Source organism: Tetrao urogallus (assembly GCF_951394365.1).
Source record: "Tetrao urogallus genome assembly, chromosome: 1".
Taxonomy (NCBI): Eukaryota; Metazoa; Chordata; class Aves; order Galliformes; family Phasianidae; genus Tetrao; species Tetrao urogallus.
Genome location: NC_136813.1, coordinates 171,925,763 through 171,942,148, shown reverse-complemented (window position 1 = coordinate 171,942,148; position 16,386 = coordinate 171,925,763). Strand labels below are relative to the sequence as shown.

At 37.7% G+C, this 16,386-nt stretch overlaps 1 protein-coding gene across 1 annotated transcript in view; it reads left to right on the top strand.

The window, feature by feature from the left end:
- LOC306949129 (V-type proton ATPase subunit S1-like) overlaps positions 1-14,452 on the top strand; it is a gene marked incomplete at both ends in the record, with an annotated part of 51,307 nt that extends 36,855 nt beyond the window's left edge. The window contains 4 exons of the mRNA XM_079538899.1: positions 5,295-5,536; positions 6,156-6,209; positions 9,746-9,983; positions 14,243-14,452. Coding sequence (XP_079395025.1) covers positions 5,295-5,536; positions 6,156-6,209; positions 9,746-9,983; positions 14,243-14,452 — 744 coding nt within the window. The remainder of the gene's footprint in view (positions 1-5,294; positions 5,537-6,155; positions 6,210-9,745; positions 9,984-14,242) is intronic.
- Between the last annotated feature and the right edge of the window lie 1,934 nt (positions 14,453-16,386).

Below are 16,386 nucleotides of genomic sequence, written 5' to 3'. Positions count from 1 at the left end.
TCTCCAGTGGGGAGACTGCACAGCCTTTGGGCAGCCTGCGCCAGTGCTCCATCACTCACATGGTACAGAAATGCAGTTAGAACCTCCAGTCTTTGTTTGTGCCCATTGCCTCTTGTCCTGGCACTGCACACCACAGAAAAGAGAATGTCCTCTTTGCGTGCCCCCTAAAGGTATGTATACACATTGATGAGATTACCACAAGATTTTTATGGACAGGCCCAGTGCTCTCAGTCTTTCTTTACAGGAGTTCCAGACCCTTCAGCATCTCTTTCCAGTAACTCCATGTCTTACATCTACTAGGGAGGGGGCAGAACTGGATGTAGCACTCCAGGCATGGCCTTAGTAGTGCTGAGAAGAAGGGAAAGATCCCCTCTCTTGACCTTCTGGGGATACTTTGCATAATGCAGCCCAGGATTGGCCTTCTTTGTGGCAAGGGTCCATTGCTGTCAGTGTTCAGCTTGGTATCCACCTTGACTCTCAGCTTCTTTTTTGCCTTCCAGATGGGCAACTCCCAGTGTGACCTGGCATCTGGGGCTGTTCTTTGTCTGGTGCAGAATTTGTACTTCACTGTGATGAACTTGCTGAGGTTTTAGTCAGACTTTAGTCAGGTTTAGACTATTTCTCCAGCCTGTCAAATTTCCTCTGGAGGGCAGCACAATCCACTGGTGTACCAGGGAATTAATCCAAGGTACATCCAGTCTGCTCAGCAAAAAAAGGAGAGATAGCTTGAGATTTAAATGGAACACAGAGTTAGCCAAATGCAACACCAAAAGCGAGATAATATTTTAAAATAGTACAGAGAGGGGCAAAAAAAGCAACAAAGACAATAACAAAATGGAAATCCTAAAAACCTTGAAAAGTTCAAACTCAGAACCAGAGATAACTGGTAACTGCTTGACATTCTACTTTTTTAGAGGTCAAAATATTGATAGGCTATAGATTTGTGCCAATGGTTTATAGTTTGCTCAAAATAAGTTTGAGCAAAGACATTCCTTCTGCTTGTTCGTGATTTTTCTAAGCCTGATTCTGGAAATAACATATTTGTTCACCGATCTTGAATTCTGATACTTATCATTACCATGAGCCTGCAGCTCAGATTTTTGATGCAGTATGTTTTAGCTGAACTGATGTACTGGCAGGGGCTGTCAGGGCTGGGGCTGGACTAGTGGTGATGTTGCTGTCTGTGTTGAAGCTGTGATGTTATATCAATTTTAAAAAACATAAGAAACTGACCTTTTTCACAGGAACAAAAGGAAAATGGAAATTTCAGTAAAAGGAATGGAAATGTGCTTATTCTTGGCTGAGACGTGAATACTGAGTGATCTCTGATATGCTACAACAAAACCCCAGCAAGCAGCATTATCTGCTGTTGTCCTGGGACCAGCACCACAGCACTCAGCATACAGCAGCTTTCTAGCATCATTTTTAGAAAGATGCCTTGTGAGAAAACATTGTAATGGTCTCTCATATTAAAAAATTGCAATTGTGCATTCAGCTTGGGGTCCTGTCAAGAGCTCTGCTGATGGTACATTAAATGTAGATGCAGTTCAAGCTGTTGAGGCAAATTCTATTCCAGATACCAAGTATTTGTCTTTGGAGTGCTCCGATCACATGGCTACAGTGCCTTCCCCTCCTCTGATGTTACACTGGGCTCATGATTCAGGCTTAAATTTGTAAGGGACCCAGAAGTGTTTTTTGTATCCCCTCTCACTTTGAGTTTTGTCTTTGAAATACAGCCCCTAAATATTTTTGGGCTCTTTTCTTTGTGTATCAGAATAAGCTATTAATAAGATAAGAAGTTATTATCTGGTTCTTATACTGTATATTCTGTATTTTATTTTGTTTTGCTTTTAATGGAAGCTGAGATTTTATGTAGTTTTGTGATTCCTACATCACAGATCATAGTACCAGTATGGAGTCAAGGACTGGGATACAACCCAAAAAGTGGAAGGAAGCGTAACCTTCTTCCTCATTCCCCCCCTTCTCTGAAAGTATGGAATGACCTTTTGTTTCCTGTTGCTGTTCCAACAAGAGCAACAACTGCACAGAGCTGTGGTTACAGAACTCTAATGTTAGAGATGAAAAGGAGCAATGGACACCGTCAGGACACTTTGTATTCTTACTGATAGTTACACAATTAAGTGATAGTTAAGTTCACACTTAAATATAGCCATGTACAAGTCAAGAAGTGCAAGACTGAAAAAAAGCATAACCATCTGTTGAACTGTTATCCAAAAATCTTACTTCTGAACTAATGCAAAATGTAGCCTGTATTCTGCAGTTCATTATCATTCATAATTTCAGCCAATTAAATTTTATTTCCCAGTATTTTATGTTTGTTTTTTTTTTGTGTGTGTATTTGCAAGCATTCAATTTCTATATGTTTGTATTTTCAGATATATAACATGGCCCCAAATCTTTTTTCTTGTCCCTAGCCATTCTGTTTCAGAACAGCCAACAGTAAGCCAGCCAACAAAACAAATGAATAATTTTGGATCTGTTTGCTTTGAAAAAAAATCAGCATGTCTGTGCATCAAAATGTAGCCAGTTCGGCTACCTTTCTCCTTTCCAAGAGAAATGATTACAAAATAGATCAAAGGGAAAAATCTTGTCCAAGCTTCTACTGTAGGTTCAATTAGGAACTATAGTGTTCAATTGAGATCTAAGACAGTGTCAGTTGCACCCTTTCTTTCCCCCATATCTTGTTTGATCTTGTCTTGTGATTGTTCATTGTAAATCTGAGGTCAGAAATGCCATTGATAAATCCAGGCACACGACAGTGACTTGCAGTACGTACAGTTCAGATTAGGTGAAGCTGAAGGGGGCACCAAACAAAATACAGTGTAATGGTTGAGAGCACTGCTACTATGAATTGTTTCTAAAAAATCTGACTGATTTACAAAAATTCAGTGTAAATATAATCAATGTCTCAAGGAAGTATCTGTTCATTTATAGTTCAGCATGGGATATACGTTATGGGGAGAACAGTTTTAATTCAGTAAACTCGTGCTTGTGCAGCCACAAAAGGAAACTTACTCTTAAACAGAGAGATGGGGACGTTTGGGGAGAGCTGCCCGCCCCAAGCTGCAGGATGCTGCAAGGAGCCATTGCTGTCCTCAGCCTTCCAGCAGCTCCTAGGCTGTGTATCTATCTCAGACCCTCTCCTTCCAGCCTCAGGACTGAGCTTTTCTTGAATTGCTACTTTCTGATTTTGAACGTGCTAAATTGCCTCAGCCATGGGTACCTCGTACACCTGCAGGCTGACAGGATGAATATACCTGGGGGACGTTCCTCCAGAGAGGGGACACTTTCAGGCTCCCGTTTGGTGGTGTTGTGCTTCCTACCAATAGCAGTGTACATAAGGACTGCTGTTCGTCTGAAACTTTCTCTGTTTTCAGTCACAAATATGACTGACACAAAGCCCACTTTTAGAAATGTGCCTGGCAAGCTGTGTTGCCTCCCTTCTTCAGCATGAGCAAATTGGTTAAAACAGGTGTAGTCGGGGAAAACAAATGGATTTCTTAGTCCCTGACACCCCTACTTTACAGGTAAATGCTCTTCTGGTTTATATGCTTTTTCTGAGACCAAAGGGAATCTTCATGTGAAAGCTTCATGTCAAAGTACTGGCAGCAGAGCAATAGAAATAAAGCTGCAGTCTCATGATGATATCCTAATGGCTTTCTTTTTATTTTAAGATACTTTAGACTAATCCCCAAACTCAGCCCAATCACAGTCTCCAATGCAGCATTGTTTTCAGCTATTACCAGGTGGTTTTTAAAGCCCTCCTTAGATGATATGCAGGGCCCACATAGTGAAGTCAATTGTTAGACAGGATATAATTTAGACTTCAGCTCTTCCTCTCAGTTTGAAATAAAATGATTACATTTCAGGAGAGCCTAAGGGAAGATTAAAAGTTTTATATCAAAAGTTGAATATTTTCTTTTGTTGTGCACTCTTCTTTTAAAGGAAATGGTATTCATTTAAAATAATGCGTGTTCTGATGTATTTGAAAAGGCACTGCTCTGCATTAAAAAGAAATTCATAAAGTATGCATGTATGGGAGAGGAAGATTGCAATCTTCATTTGAGTGTTTAGTTAAAGGATTTCTACTCAACCCATTCTGCTTTGTTCCTAGAATGAGATAGCTATCTGCAAAGACACATTGTAAATAACAGATGTCCCACAGTGTTTAGAGGGCAGCAGTTAATGTAACAAATTTTGGGGGGGGCTTCTCTCTACAGTGGGATTATAAAGTCATATGATAGCTTCTCTTTCAAACTGGAAAAAAAGTCCTTACCTATCTTTGAACTTGTTAGATATGGTTTGAGACAGTAGATCAACACACTTACACTTCTGCTAACTCCTGTGACACTTCTCATTTCTTATATTCTAAAGTTATCCGGGGGCAAAGGCCACTAGTAGGATATCAAGTTGATGCACGTGTTAAAAATAAATGGCATAGTACAGGTATGAGTAAAAAGTGAAGACACGGACAAAAAGATAAAGTTTTTATCCAGTACAACCAGATAGCTTTTACTGTTGGTATCAGAGGGGCTCTTTTTAGCGAAGATGCCCTAGGCACATTTGCAAGAAGGCACCAATTAAAGGAATTCCTTGAAGCTTCCTTAAAGCAAATGTATCTGTAGTGAAGTCTCTTATAAAAGTTCGCCTTCTCATCCAACTGAGTATACATTTTCTTCCAGAAGCCATCAGAAGAGCCTAAATACAGAACTGCAGTGGTTTACTGGCTTGCTTATTAGAATGAACAGTGTAAAACTGTTCCTGTTATCAAGGAGCATGGTCACTGAACTGTTAAGTTAAAATTTTCTTGTGATCACAGAAGAGATGAAATTATTTCACTATATTGTTTGTAATCTAGTTATTTATATGTTAACAGAAATGGATGCTACCGTCTTAAGGCAGCACTAGCATAGTTTTATATTCATTTGTCTCATATAAGGGGTACTCATTTTACTCACCTGACATGGGAACCAAAGCCAATACCACCCAGTTAGCCACCATGCTGCCCATTAAAAAGGCAGACAATTGTAAATATTAAGTTTAAATGCAAATTTAAGAAGGATAGAGGTTCACTGTGTTCAGTTCAGATTGGATGGGGCCCTGGGCAGCCTGGTCTAGCATTAAATGGGGAGGTTGGTGGCCCTGCATGTGGCAGGGGGGTTGGAGATTCATAATCCTCGAGGTTCCTTCTAACCCTGGCCATTCTGTGATTCTGTGTGATTCTGTGAGTTCTCTCTCAAAGGTTATGAAGTGTTAATGTGCTGTTATTCCAGATTTCTAGAAAACCTGATGTGATGTGGAAATTAAGACGACAGTTAATGGCTACTGAAGAAGAAGACGATTCCTCATATCCACCTCTGAATGTGACCACTGGAAATAATACATGCATCCTTTTCTATGCTAGTAATTTTAGCCTTGTTGTCAATGGTTCAGTTTTAATAGAATTGACAAAAGCGACGTTTGTTACCCGGAGTGTGGATATTTCTTCCTCTACGTGCTCAGACGCCAACACAACGTGAGTAGAACAAGAGATTTTAAATTTCATATACATATTGTTCTGGAAGTTAATAGAGCAATGGAAAGAATAAAAACTTAATTTTCTTCTACTAAAGCATACAAAATAAACAAATATTAAATTTAATATTCTTGTACAAAGAAGATTGAGTCAAGACCACAACAATTTTTCAGATGCCTCCTCTACATTTGCTCTTTTTTCCTTCTGCATTATTTAGTTGCTTGCTTGTTTATGTTTCGTCCAAATGGGTTTCTCTGTGCCCAATCTTGCCATCACAGAGATCTCCACTAGCATTAACGAGATTATTGTTTCATTGTAAAATTCCCTTGAAGTGCAGTATTGCCATTTGGTAGGTGGTACTTCAGTTGGAAATACATTAATGAAACATGATCTCTGCTTTCATTTGTTTTGAAGCACCTGCTCTTGGTTAAAAAAAAAAAAAAAAAAGGCTATAGAAATATTTTGTCATATTTTTCTGTGTGCTTTCTGTACTGTGAACCTTTTCTACATGACTTTTGTAATTGCCTATTGATTTAGAATATTCCTTCTGATTGAAATGTCACAGTGATTTAATTAAGGCTGACTACTCTAACATTAAAAATCGTTTTCTTACTCTTAGACTGTCATTAAAATACACAAAGCCAGTGAATGGAATCAACAGCCTAGAGATAAGGTAACTTATGATTTATTTTAAATAAATCTTTGTGATGTACGAAGCCCATTTCTAAGTTAAGACAAAGAAAAAAAGTGGTGAAAAGGTTATTAAAATCACGGTTTTGTTTTTTATTGCTGAGGAGTTATCATATACTAAGGAGTATCTAAGCATGCTCAGGTAAAGTTCTGAAAAATAGTGTAAACAATCAATCATTCTGTAAGACAGCGGCACACGAAACATCGTATTTTGATGGTAGGGTCAGAACAGGATTTCCCTTCTTAGGGAAATCAAACTTTAATTTAGAAATAGTTCTAGGAGCTGAAGTCTGCTTCCCTTGCCAGGCTTGTGTTTCAACCTGATATGGATTACCAGTGTACTCTGTCAGAGTTAGCCTGTGGCTAATGAGGGCTGCAAAAACTGATAATTTTTCTGCTCTGTGGATGATGGCAAGAGGAAGCTTCTTCCACTGTAAGAAGGGAAGAGAATGTATAATAGGGAAGAGAAAATAAGGAAACAGGAAGACTTGGGATGAAAACTCAAAGAGAAAACATGCTGCTTTTACTTTTGCTGGGGGACTCCAGGATAGCATCTGTACTGCTGTGAGAATTGCCATACAGCTACTGGTCCACTAACCTCAGTTCTTTCCTCAGCAGCAGGAACAGCAGTTAAATGTTTTCTGTCAGAGGCAATGTGGCCTGCTCTTTTCATTTCACTTTATCTCCTGCTTAAAGAGACAGTCATGTCATTTTAGGCCTCTACTAGCTCCCGTAATACAGTATTGCATGGTATATAATATGAACTTAACAGAACCAGAACAGTCCATTGATCTTTTCATGATTCGGGAAGACTTTATTTACTTTGTTCATCCCAGCATGTCTGTTCTCAAGAACTAAAGCCCACAGAGATACATTATAACTTCTGTTTTCCCCTTCTGGTTCATTTCAATTACATTTGCTGTTGAAGATGACTTCTTGGGAAGATTACATTCTGCCTCAGTAGACAGGACATGAGCAGGGCAAAGAGGTGAGAAGGAACAGAAGACAGAGCCATAACTGCATTATTTTTTCTCTATAAAGGTCATTTAATAAAATAAAATGATACCTGACAGGACCATGGTTAAATAGCTTAATTTGTTTCTCTCTAAGCTCAATAAACTCTAACCTCAGCAGTGTAAACTCAATCCGAGCGTGTCCTTACCACCCCAAGCCTACCACGTTATGCTGAGCAGCTAGGCATATTCCACCTCCTATAAGCAGCTGCAATAGCTGTCTCTTCTTATGGAAACATGCCTCATTCTTCCCTCTAGCAAGAGCAGTAGTCAGCCCCCTGCATTTGCCGTAGAAGGATGAACTGTTTTCTGGCTGTGCTACTTCTCTGGAGAAAGGTACCAAATTGGACAGAAGTGCTAATGCTCTGTCTGGCATTAGCTGGATAGAGCTTCGTTTCTCTTTTCTCTACTTAAATTTCTAAGAATGTGACTGTTGTTGTACAGCATGTATTAAATAGAATTGCTTCAGAAGCTGTGGTGTAAAGTCTGGTACATATCAATTGTGCTTCTGTTGCAATCTTTGGAACAACAGTAATTCCATATAACTTCCTTTTCAGAAACATTTCTCCTTGCAATGAATAGCCACGTGAGATGGTGATCAGTAACAAGTAGTGACAGTTAGAGTTCACAGGGTTATCTGCCACAAAGGGAGTCTAGCACGCAGCCAAGAACTGTTTGTGCCACAATACTTAAAGAGTATAATGGCTTTGTGAAAGTTTGCTTCCTGCATTGGCTGTAATGTTCAATGTGAGCACAGCATTTCTTGTAAAGGGCAAGATACATAGCCTTGTAAAACTTGTTTGTTCATGGAGTGTGTTTCCAAAGAACTTCCTTATTTTCACTTCCTTGCCTTCTAAGCAAAAGCACAGAGCACACTCATCATTTGTGGCTGGCACAAGATTTAAGTATGTTTATGTATATATTGTATATTTATGTATATTTATAAAAGGCCATGTCTTTAAGTTGAAGAAGTTCTTTTAGTGCCTGCAGATGAAAATTCAGTTCAAATTGTGCTATATATCAGGAAAAGATTCTCACAACTAGTATCTCTGCTAATACATTTATAAGTTGTTATCATTACAACAATGGGGTAATTTTCCATATGTACTTGTATACTAGATGCAGTTCAAAGGGTGTGTTCTTTTTTCACTGATGTTTATGGCTGAATATAGTGTGGAAGGAGCGGTTTAAGTTCAAGACAGAAATGACAAAAGACAGAACATCCTTTTTTCACCTGAATGACACTTTGAGTTCTATGATTTTATGAAATTATATGAATCAAAACCCACTGATCATTTAAAAAAAAAAGAAAAAAAAGAACAACCAAGAAAATAGCTCAATGTAGTAATTTTTTATTTTACCCCTAAGGAACATTGATAGTATTGAGTGTAGACTTTCAATTGAATGGATGATATGCTACTGAAAGCAACTGATTTAAACAATCAATGGAGAACACTATTACTGTGTATTGTGCCTCATTTATAGGTGACTGCGTATTTTTCAAACCTGTCATAATTGCATCTAATTATTACCCTAGATTTTAAAATCCACACATAGTGGTGCCCATAGTGGTGTGGATAAACATTAGAATATTTCATTTTGAATCAAGTCTGACTTATTGATAAACAGATTACTCTTATAAACTCCTTGTGGTTATATGACTCCACATATCCAGGAGAGATATCAATATGCAAAACAAGTGGGGACTAAGTAAGAAGCAAAAAATAATGAGAAAAGTTTATCATTTCCTGAAGAAATAATTTGATTACCTAAAAGCTACTGGGTAAAAATGGTAAAGATTTGGTCCTGGTATCTATAGATAAGAATTTACTTCTGTATGTTCTCAGTTATTTTTCTTTCAGAACATTTGTTCATACTGCAGTGGTAGTAACACTTATTTAAATGCCACAGTTGTAAACTACTGGAAACCACTTTTTGCAAAATGAGAAAATATTCATTTGTGGCTAAACAGCTACACATAGGAGCGTGTGGCTGACAACCCTTCCTCCCATCTAGTGAGAGAAAACTGTCTTTTACTGTAAATTCAGACATTTGCAAAGACAGATTGCAAGTTAAGCATCTGAATCAAGGAAGAATTATAACAAATCAAAATGGTTATCAGGACTGTAACTATCATAAAAGCAATTTTTTTCAAAAAACCCCATAAATTGTTTATTGAGAGCCACTACAGGCCTATTGACAGTGTCTTAAGTTCTGGTCCACTCATGATAAAGTGCTGGTAAGTGATGAGATACTGCATTGGTATAGGCCTTTGAAGAATGAAATCACATTTTCTTGCTCCTTGCCTGCCAAAGATGAGATGTGAGATGAAACCCCAAGAAGCAGTAGAAATGTTCACAAAGGCTATTCATTTATGAACAGTCCTGATGATGTGAGACGCCAGCTGTGATGTACCTTTATTATTTGCCACCAGTGCTTTATCAAATGAATGTTAATTTTTTCCTTCTGGCATTTGGACTTATTATTTATTCTGTTGTCTTTCTAGGTTTTTAATGACAAATATGTTCTATGGAGGCTCAGCTAGAAATTGGTTCACTTTGGATTCAGTTGAGATTGTACAAGATGAAGAAAAACTTGCTAAGTATAATGTATCTGTCATCTCTGCTCCTGCAGAGTACTCATTTCATTGTCAGCTGGTGGGAACAAGTAGTCTCTATCCGGCAAGGCTGATTCCATCCAACATGGAAGCAATCAACTGGGATGTTTTCATTTCCAGGTTCCAAGTGAGTACACATTGCTATTTCAGAGATAATTCCAAGAATTATTACTTGCCATTGTAGGTGCTGAACGACACAAATTCATAATGCCCTTACTTTCAATTTGACCTGAGGAAAAATGTAAAAGAAAATCTGTTCCCCCTAGGTGAGCTATTCAAAAAAGGGGTAAAAGAGATGGCAGTTGCTGAACAGTAAGAACATGGAAGTGCAGCTGTGAAAAACAAAACCTCCAAAGTTGCCCTCAGAAAAGAAAAACCAATAAAACCAAATGCGCTTAATCAGGCAAAGAATGACTAAGTCTCCACGCCTGTTTAATGAATTGGGCTGCTGCTGGAAATGTGGACCTCTTAGGTGGGTAGCTTTATGCTGCTTACTTTGTTTTTATTTGATTTCTTTGCTCTTTGTTTACCTAGAAAAGTACAGCTTAGTGTGGTTACAGCCTTCAATGACATAGATAGTCTAAACTCCTACAGACAGAAACAATGCCCAGTAGAATTAAATGTAATGGAAGGTTGGAAGGTTTGCCATGGATTTCAATCAGGAGAAATACTAGGTACCACATGGCCCAGAAGGAAAATGTTTTGCTGTTTTGTTTTTTTTTAATGAAATACAGATCTTCCCTATCTTTTGTGTAGATGCAGGTGGGCACTGATTTTCACTTAGGGAGAGGCACATTAGCAAACCGGACTCACCTTGTCAAAGATGAGCTGATCTCATAACTAAATACAAGTGCTGGTATAGTCATATAGTCCTTAATAATTTATCAAAAAATCTCAGTGATCTGAATTCATGTTTGACATTTCAGTTTAAACACTGAAATCTCAAAAGAATAGCATTGGTAGTAAGATTTACTTTCCTCCTACTACCCAGAGCTGCTTAGGTCTGTTGCAGATTTGGATTCTAAAAGAAGATGAAATGCAAGTTTAATATGTTTAGTCATTATTCAGCCACACAAAAACACTAGACCTAAGTATCTCTGGCAGCCTTCCTTTTGAATCACTGTTTTTATCTTCCTCTTTGCAGGCGCTAAGGTTAAGTCCCACAGTTTTTGAGAAGCAGTACAGCAGTACATACCATTGTTGTGAAGGTTCCTCCTGATGGTGGTGTTTTAAGGAAGGGCTTGAAAATGTCTGAGTCCATGCAACTGGACCTTGTTTAGTCAAATCTTTGAAATGCAGAGCACAGATTTTGACATCATTAGTCTGTGATCTTTGAAAATTCATGGGTTGTGAAAATACAAAGGGTCCACTTACAACAACCTGTCTTTTCCTAGAACTTCCACCTTCTCAAAGTGTAACGAGAGGTCTTCTTCCTCCTTTAGCAGGAATCCTTTCAGTCTAGTTTTAATAAGAGGAGAGGAAGTAGGTTTACCTACCTTCTTCTTTATTCCTGGGGAGCAACAGCTGCTTCCACTTCCACTGTTCAGATAACAGAACTTTCCTTTGGAACAAGGCCTTCTTCTCTAATCAAGTCTTTGGTGTTAAAAACAGCCTGGAAAGTCTTATTCTGAACATTTTTGTTATATGATTCTGTGTCAAGCCAGAATGTCACCATTTTTTACCACTTTCTAAGTTCTCTCTAAGCTAGATCATACCTTCCCAGTTTTCGTCTACTGATACGTGAAGAAATCTGAATGGTATCACTGTTGGTCTTTGTCCAAGAATGAGATTTGCTAACTCCCAAGCTGTGTTGCAAGATGACGAAAGCACATGGGATGTGCTTAGTGATTGCAGACGGCATAGAATCTGCTTGCTGACACTGGTGAACATCATTTTCATTGTCAGTGTTATGCAGTGAATCAGAAATCAGGACCCAGTGTCAGTCTAGCTGGTACAATTGCAGTTTACTACTTTGGATGGTCAAAATAGTATCACCATGCTAAAGAGGTTGTAGCATCTGCACAGTGAAGGCTTCCATAGTATGTTCCAGAACCAGGCTGAAATGATGCAGGTATTGCTTTATTCTGGAGCTATAAAGAGCCTCAGTACGATATTGTTTAGACAAAGCCTTTGCCTACAGTGTCACCACTCACAGATGTAACTGTACTAATATCACTCTGTTATGGCTTTTTGTGGCAAGATTCTTTATGGCTGAAATATTACTATGTTCAAAAATTAGAAGTCCAGTGTATGTTTAAGATCAGTGAAAACAAGAGATCTTACTTGAAGGCTTTGTCAGAAGCCAGTCGGTGAGGAGACTCAATTCACGACAAATAATTTAAAACATGTTCAGCAAATGCTTGCTAGTATGGACAAGACAAATAATGCTAGTCCAAACAGTAAAACCAAAACTTCCACAGAAAGTGAGCTTTGGCTCCTGTATGCTGTATTTTGCATTCATAAAAATTAGAGAAATTTTGAAGTATTTTTAATTTCCTCTTGGTAGAAATGCTGCTAGAAATGACATTTTTATCGCTTAGCTGCGTTGTGACACCCCCACAGGAACGATAAAGCTTCAGAAAAGCTAAAAAAGAATCCTGCATATAATTCTTCTTGAAAGTAGATATCACATTTTAAGAATGTACAATTAAAGCTTTCATCTCAGAGGTTCAATAAGCATAATCATTTAAAAAAAAAAAAGCACTAAAGAAAATACACAAAAAACCACCACCAATAGGATCGACAAAATAAAATACAGTATTTCTGGCTCTAAAGAAGTGGTAATATCTTGCTAAAAAAAATATAGGTGCTAAGTGCTTCAGATTTCCTGTAAATGTGGTAATGAGATTGCGTTGTTTTTCAGAATTTCAGCCTTTTTTTCTACTGAAATAACATAAATCATCAACTGCTTTTTATTGTAAATAAATTTTTCAGATTATATTTCATGACTATTTTACATTTTCATCTGTTGTCAAAGCAGTGGCTTAATAAGAAACAGCTTTGGTAGGCACCTGTATTCTTTGAAACTGCACAGTTACCCAACCCAAAAGCTTATTGCCAGTAATCCTGCTTTAATCAGAACTCTGACTGCCCATAGCGAAAGCATTTAGGATTTGCAAGTAGCGGCAGAGATCTCACTCGGAAAGGTTCTTCTGCAAGGTCCAAAAAATCTCATGATGTTAAAATTATCTTTACAACCATGGTACCTTACTCCTGCATGTGACAGTAGCTTTATTAATCAGCATTCCACAAGGTTCAGGCATTGCCTTTAACACATATTATATGCACATTAACTTCAGTTGCCTGAACCATAAGTTAACTCAAACTCCGAGTGCTTACTGAAGTAGCATTGTCTACAAGCTGCAGACAAATTGCTTTAGTTTGTGCAGCATCTTTCATAGGAAGTGCAAAATCAATTATTAACACAACATTTTTATGTTAATTTATCTTAAAGCACAGAGTAATCATAGAATGGGAACACAGAAATTAAAAATCCATGATCTTCTTTTCCCATTTTCTTCCACTGGTTTCCCTTCCTTCTGAAGGAGCGGGTGCTTATGTCATTATGTGCCTGTTTCTACACAGCAAATTGTCTTCCCTTTATGTCTTTCAAAATCTTAACTGGTTTTAACAAAAGTTTAAGTATAGTATCAGTCTCAAAGGCATTCAGTTTGTTCATACTTTTTGCAAAATTTGGAGATGGATCAGAATAGATAGTCTTTGACTACCTCTCATGCCTGTTGAAGGTAACTTTCAGTTCTCAATAGTCAGAGGAGGTACACTGTCCTTTGCCTGTCTCTTCTGCCCAGTGCACCTGTAGAATCCCTTCTTGTTATTTTTTCACACCCTTCATGAAGTCCAGTTCCATATATGGGCTTTTGTATGTGAATACACAGCATGGAGTCCACACCTCAATGGAGGATAAAAAACCTTACCAACTATTTTCTTAAACTTTTACTAAAACTCAGGTAAAATATTACGTATCATTAAATGCATTTTAAAGTAGGCTCTAGAAGTTCTACTCATCAAGGAGATATTATCTAAAAATCTCCAGATATTTTGACAAATCATATCATTTGGGGAGCCTTGCCTCACATGCCCTTGAATTTCCTGATTCAGAAGTGGTCATTGAGCTAGGCTGATCACACATGGGGTTTTACTTTCAAAACTAATACAGATTTGTGAAGTGGAAACACAACTCTCTCTTGCCAAACATATAACTTCTGCATCTTACATTTTTAAGTGGAAAGAAGACCTGGAAAATTGTTATGCAAAATAATTTGTTCTCACTCTTTTTTAATGGGCTGAGCGAGAGTGGCATACATTCTGAAAGTAACGTCTGTATTTTACATTTAATTTCACTCAGCTGTCTTTCTTCATTCTCAGATTCAAGGATTCAATGTGGAAAATGGCCAGTTTTCCTATGCCAGCGACTGTACAGGTTTCTTCAGTCCTGCGATCTGGATGGGCTTGGTAACATCTATAATTTTACTGTGGATCCTGACCTATGGAATCCATATGATCATGCAGCTCACAACAAACAGCAGATTTGATGATCCCAAAGGTCCAGCTCTGTCAGTTCCTCAGACAGAATAGCTATGGATTTATTTAATGCTGCTTCAGCTTTTCCTGGGTTGATATTTATGATTTTTATAAGCCTCCTACTGTATGACATGTGTAACCTAAAAAGTCATCGCAGAAAAGGATAATCAAACGACATATTAAAAGGATACTTATGGTTAGCAATAATAATAATAATTCTACTTGTTATTAACTTTCATTTTTTTAATAATGTTCATTATTAAGGTCTGAGGTGACGTTGTCAAGATTATTACTCTAGCTATTACAAAGACCAGAACAAGCTGCCTTCAGATTAAATATTTTTGGCAAAGAAAGACTATCAAAACAGAGAGAAATGAGAAGGATTTATAAATAACTAATTCAATAAGAAACTGAAATATTATCATACTAAGTATGATTAAATGTGCCAGTGCAGATGGAAATAATGTAATTTTCTTAGACTTCCTCCTTTGCCAGGTATCTTTGGAGTAGTTTTGAAGGTTGTGCAAAAAATGGGAAAAAAGATAGTGGTACTGTACAGTATAAGTCTGAACGTGTTCATGGTCATCTCACTGCTTCCAGAAGCCTGATAGAGCTCAGTGTGATTAATTCTTTTGCAATTAATTAATAAAGAGACTACAACCTCTCACTGATCCATCTGAATGTGGTGGGAATTGCTAAATATTATGGGACAGAAAATGGTAAAATGGTGAAAAAAGGTAAAATAGTATTTTTATTCTTTTGTTAGAAATGTGTTTTTAAGACTGTACATGTTCTGTTACTAGATAAAGAACAAAAAGATACAATTTAGCAAAGTTATATTTGCCACACGAGAAAAATTCTATTTTTTTTTTTTTTAATCTTTGTCCATCTCATAGGACAGAGATTAAGAGGAAAGATGGTTAAAATCAGCTATTTAACTAAACCAGTAATAGTTTATATTCATCATTTCTGGATGCTACATTTTTGCTTTGAAGCCAGTGAAGTAAGTTAAATGCTCTCTGAAGCTATTCCTTCTTAATCATTCAGTCCTGACTTGGAAGACAAAAAGGAGACTGGTGTGGTACTAGGAAAAGTGACTCCTCTGCTGTAGTATTTTCCCCAGATGTTTTTCAAAACCTTGAGGAATGCTGGCATTTGATCTGCACAAAAATGCGTTAGACAGGCACTGTGCAAAAATAAGTTGGCAGAAGAGATAACTGGACTTAATTAATCCCCTCTTTGAAGAATGAGTCTTCCTTGAAAACTGATGTAATAGTCATGAAACTGATAGCTAGAACAAAGGACATTACAAGGGACTTGGTTTGGAGAAGACAGCTTTCCTATGACTCTTCTCTAGATTCACCAAAGTTTAAAATAGATGTTGTTCACTGGTGATGATATATGAGAACTGAAGGACAGCTGTACAAGGCCACAGGGGGCAGGGGAAACCCTTGCAGCTGTATTTTATGCTGCCCAGCAGCCATGGAGGGGAACAAGACCCTGATTTCAGCAGGGCTAGGCCTCAAGAACTTCTAGCAGGATTTTGCACCTGCCTGTGTTTGCCTACTTTGCCAAATAAAGTTAGAAAGCTGCCAAGGGCCTCTCAGTTCTGTGTTCTTCTGTTTTCGCAGTTGAGCTTAATCACAGGTACACTTGTTAAAACACGCCTGCTTCAGGAACAGTTCCAGCAAGAACATTAACTGTGTCTGGAAGGTGTGAGCCTTCGTGACTTACCCTGGAGCTCATTGAAGTTATCAGAAGTGTTTGCAAAGACTTCTGTGAGTGCCAGCTCATTCTCTACAGAGTACAAAATAATGAAGAGGGGAGGGTGGCAAAGAGCACAGCTGAAAAAAAAAAACCAACAAAAACATAAATAAATGAAACTTTATTGACAGTTTCTGATTTTTTTTTCCTCAAAAACAAAACAAAACAAAAACACCCAAAACCTATAGCACAACTTGAGAAAAAAAATGATTTATCTATGAGAA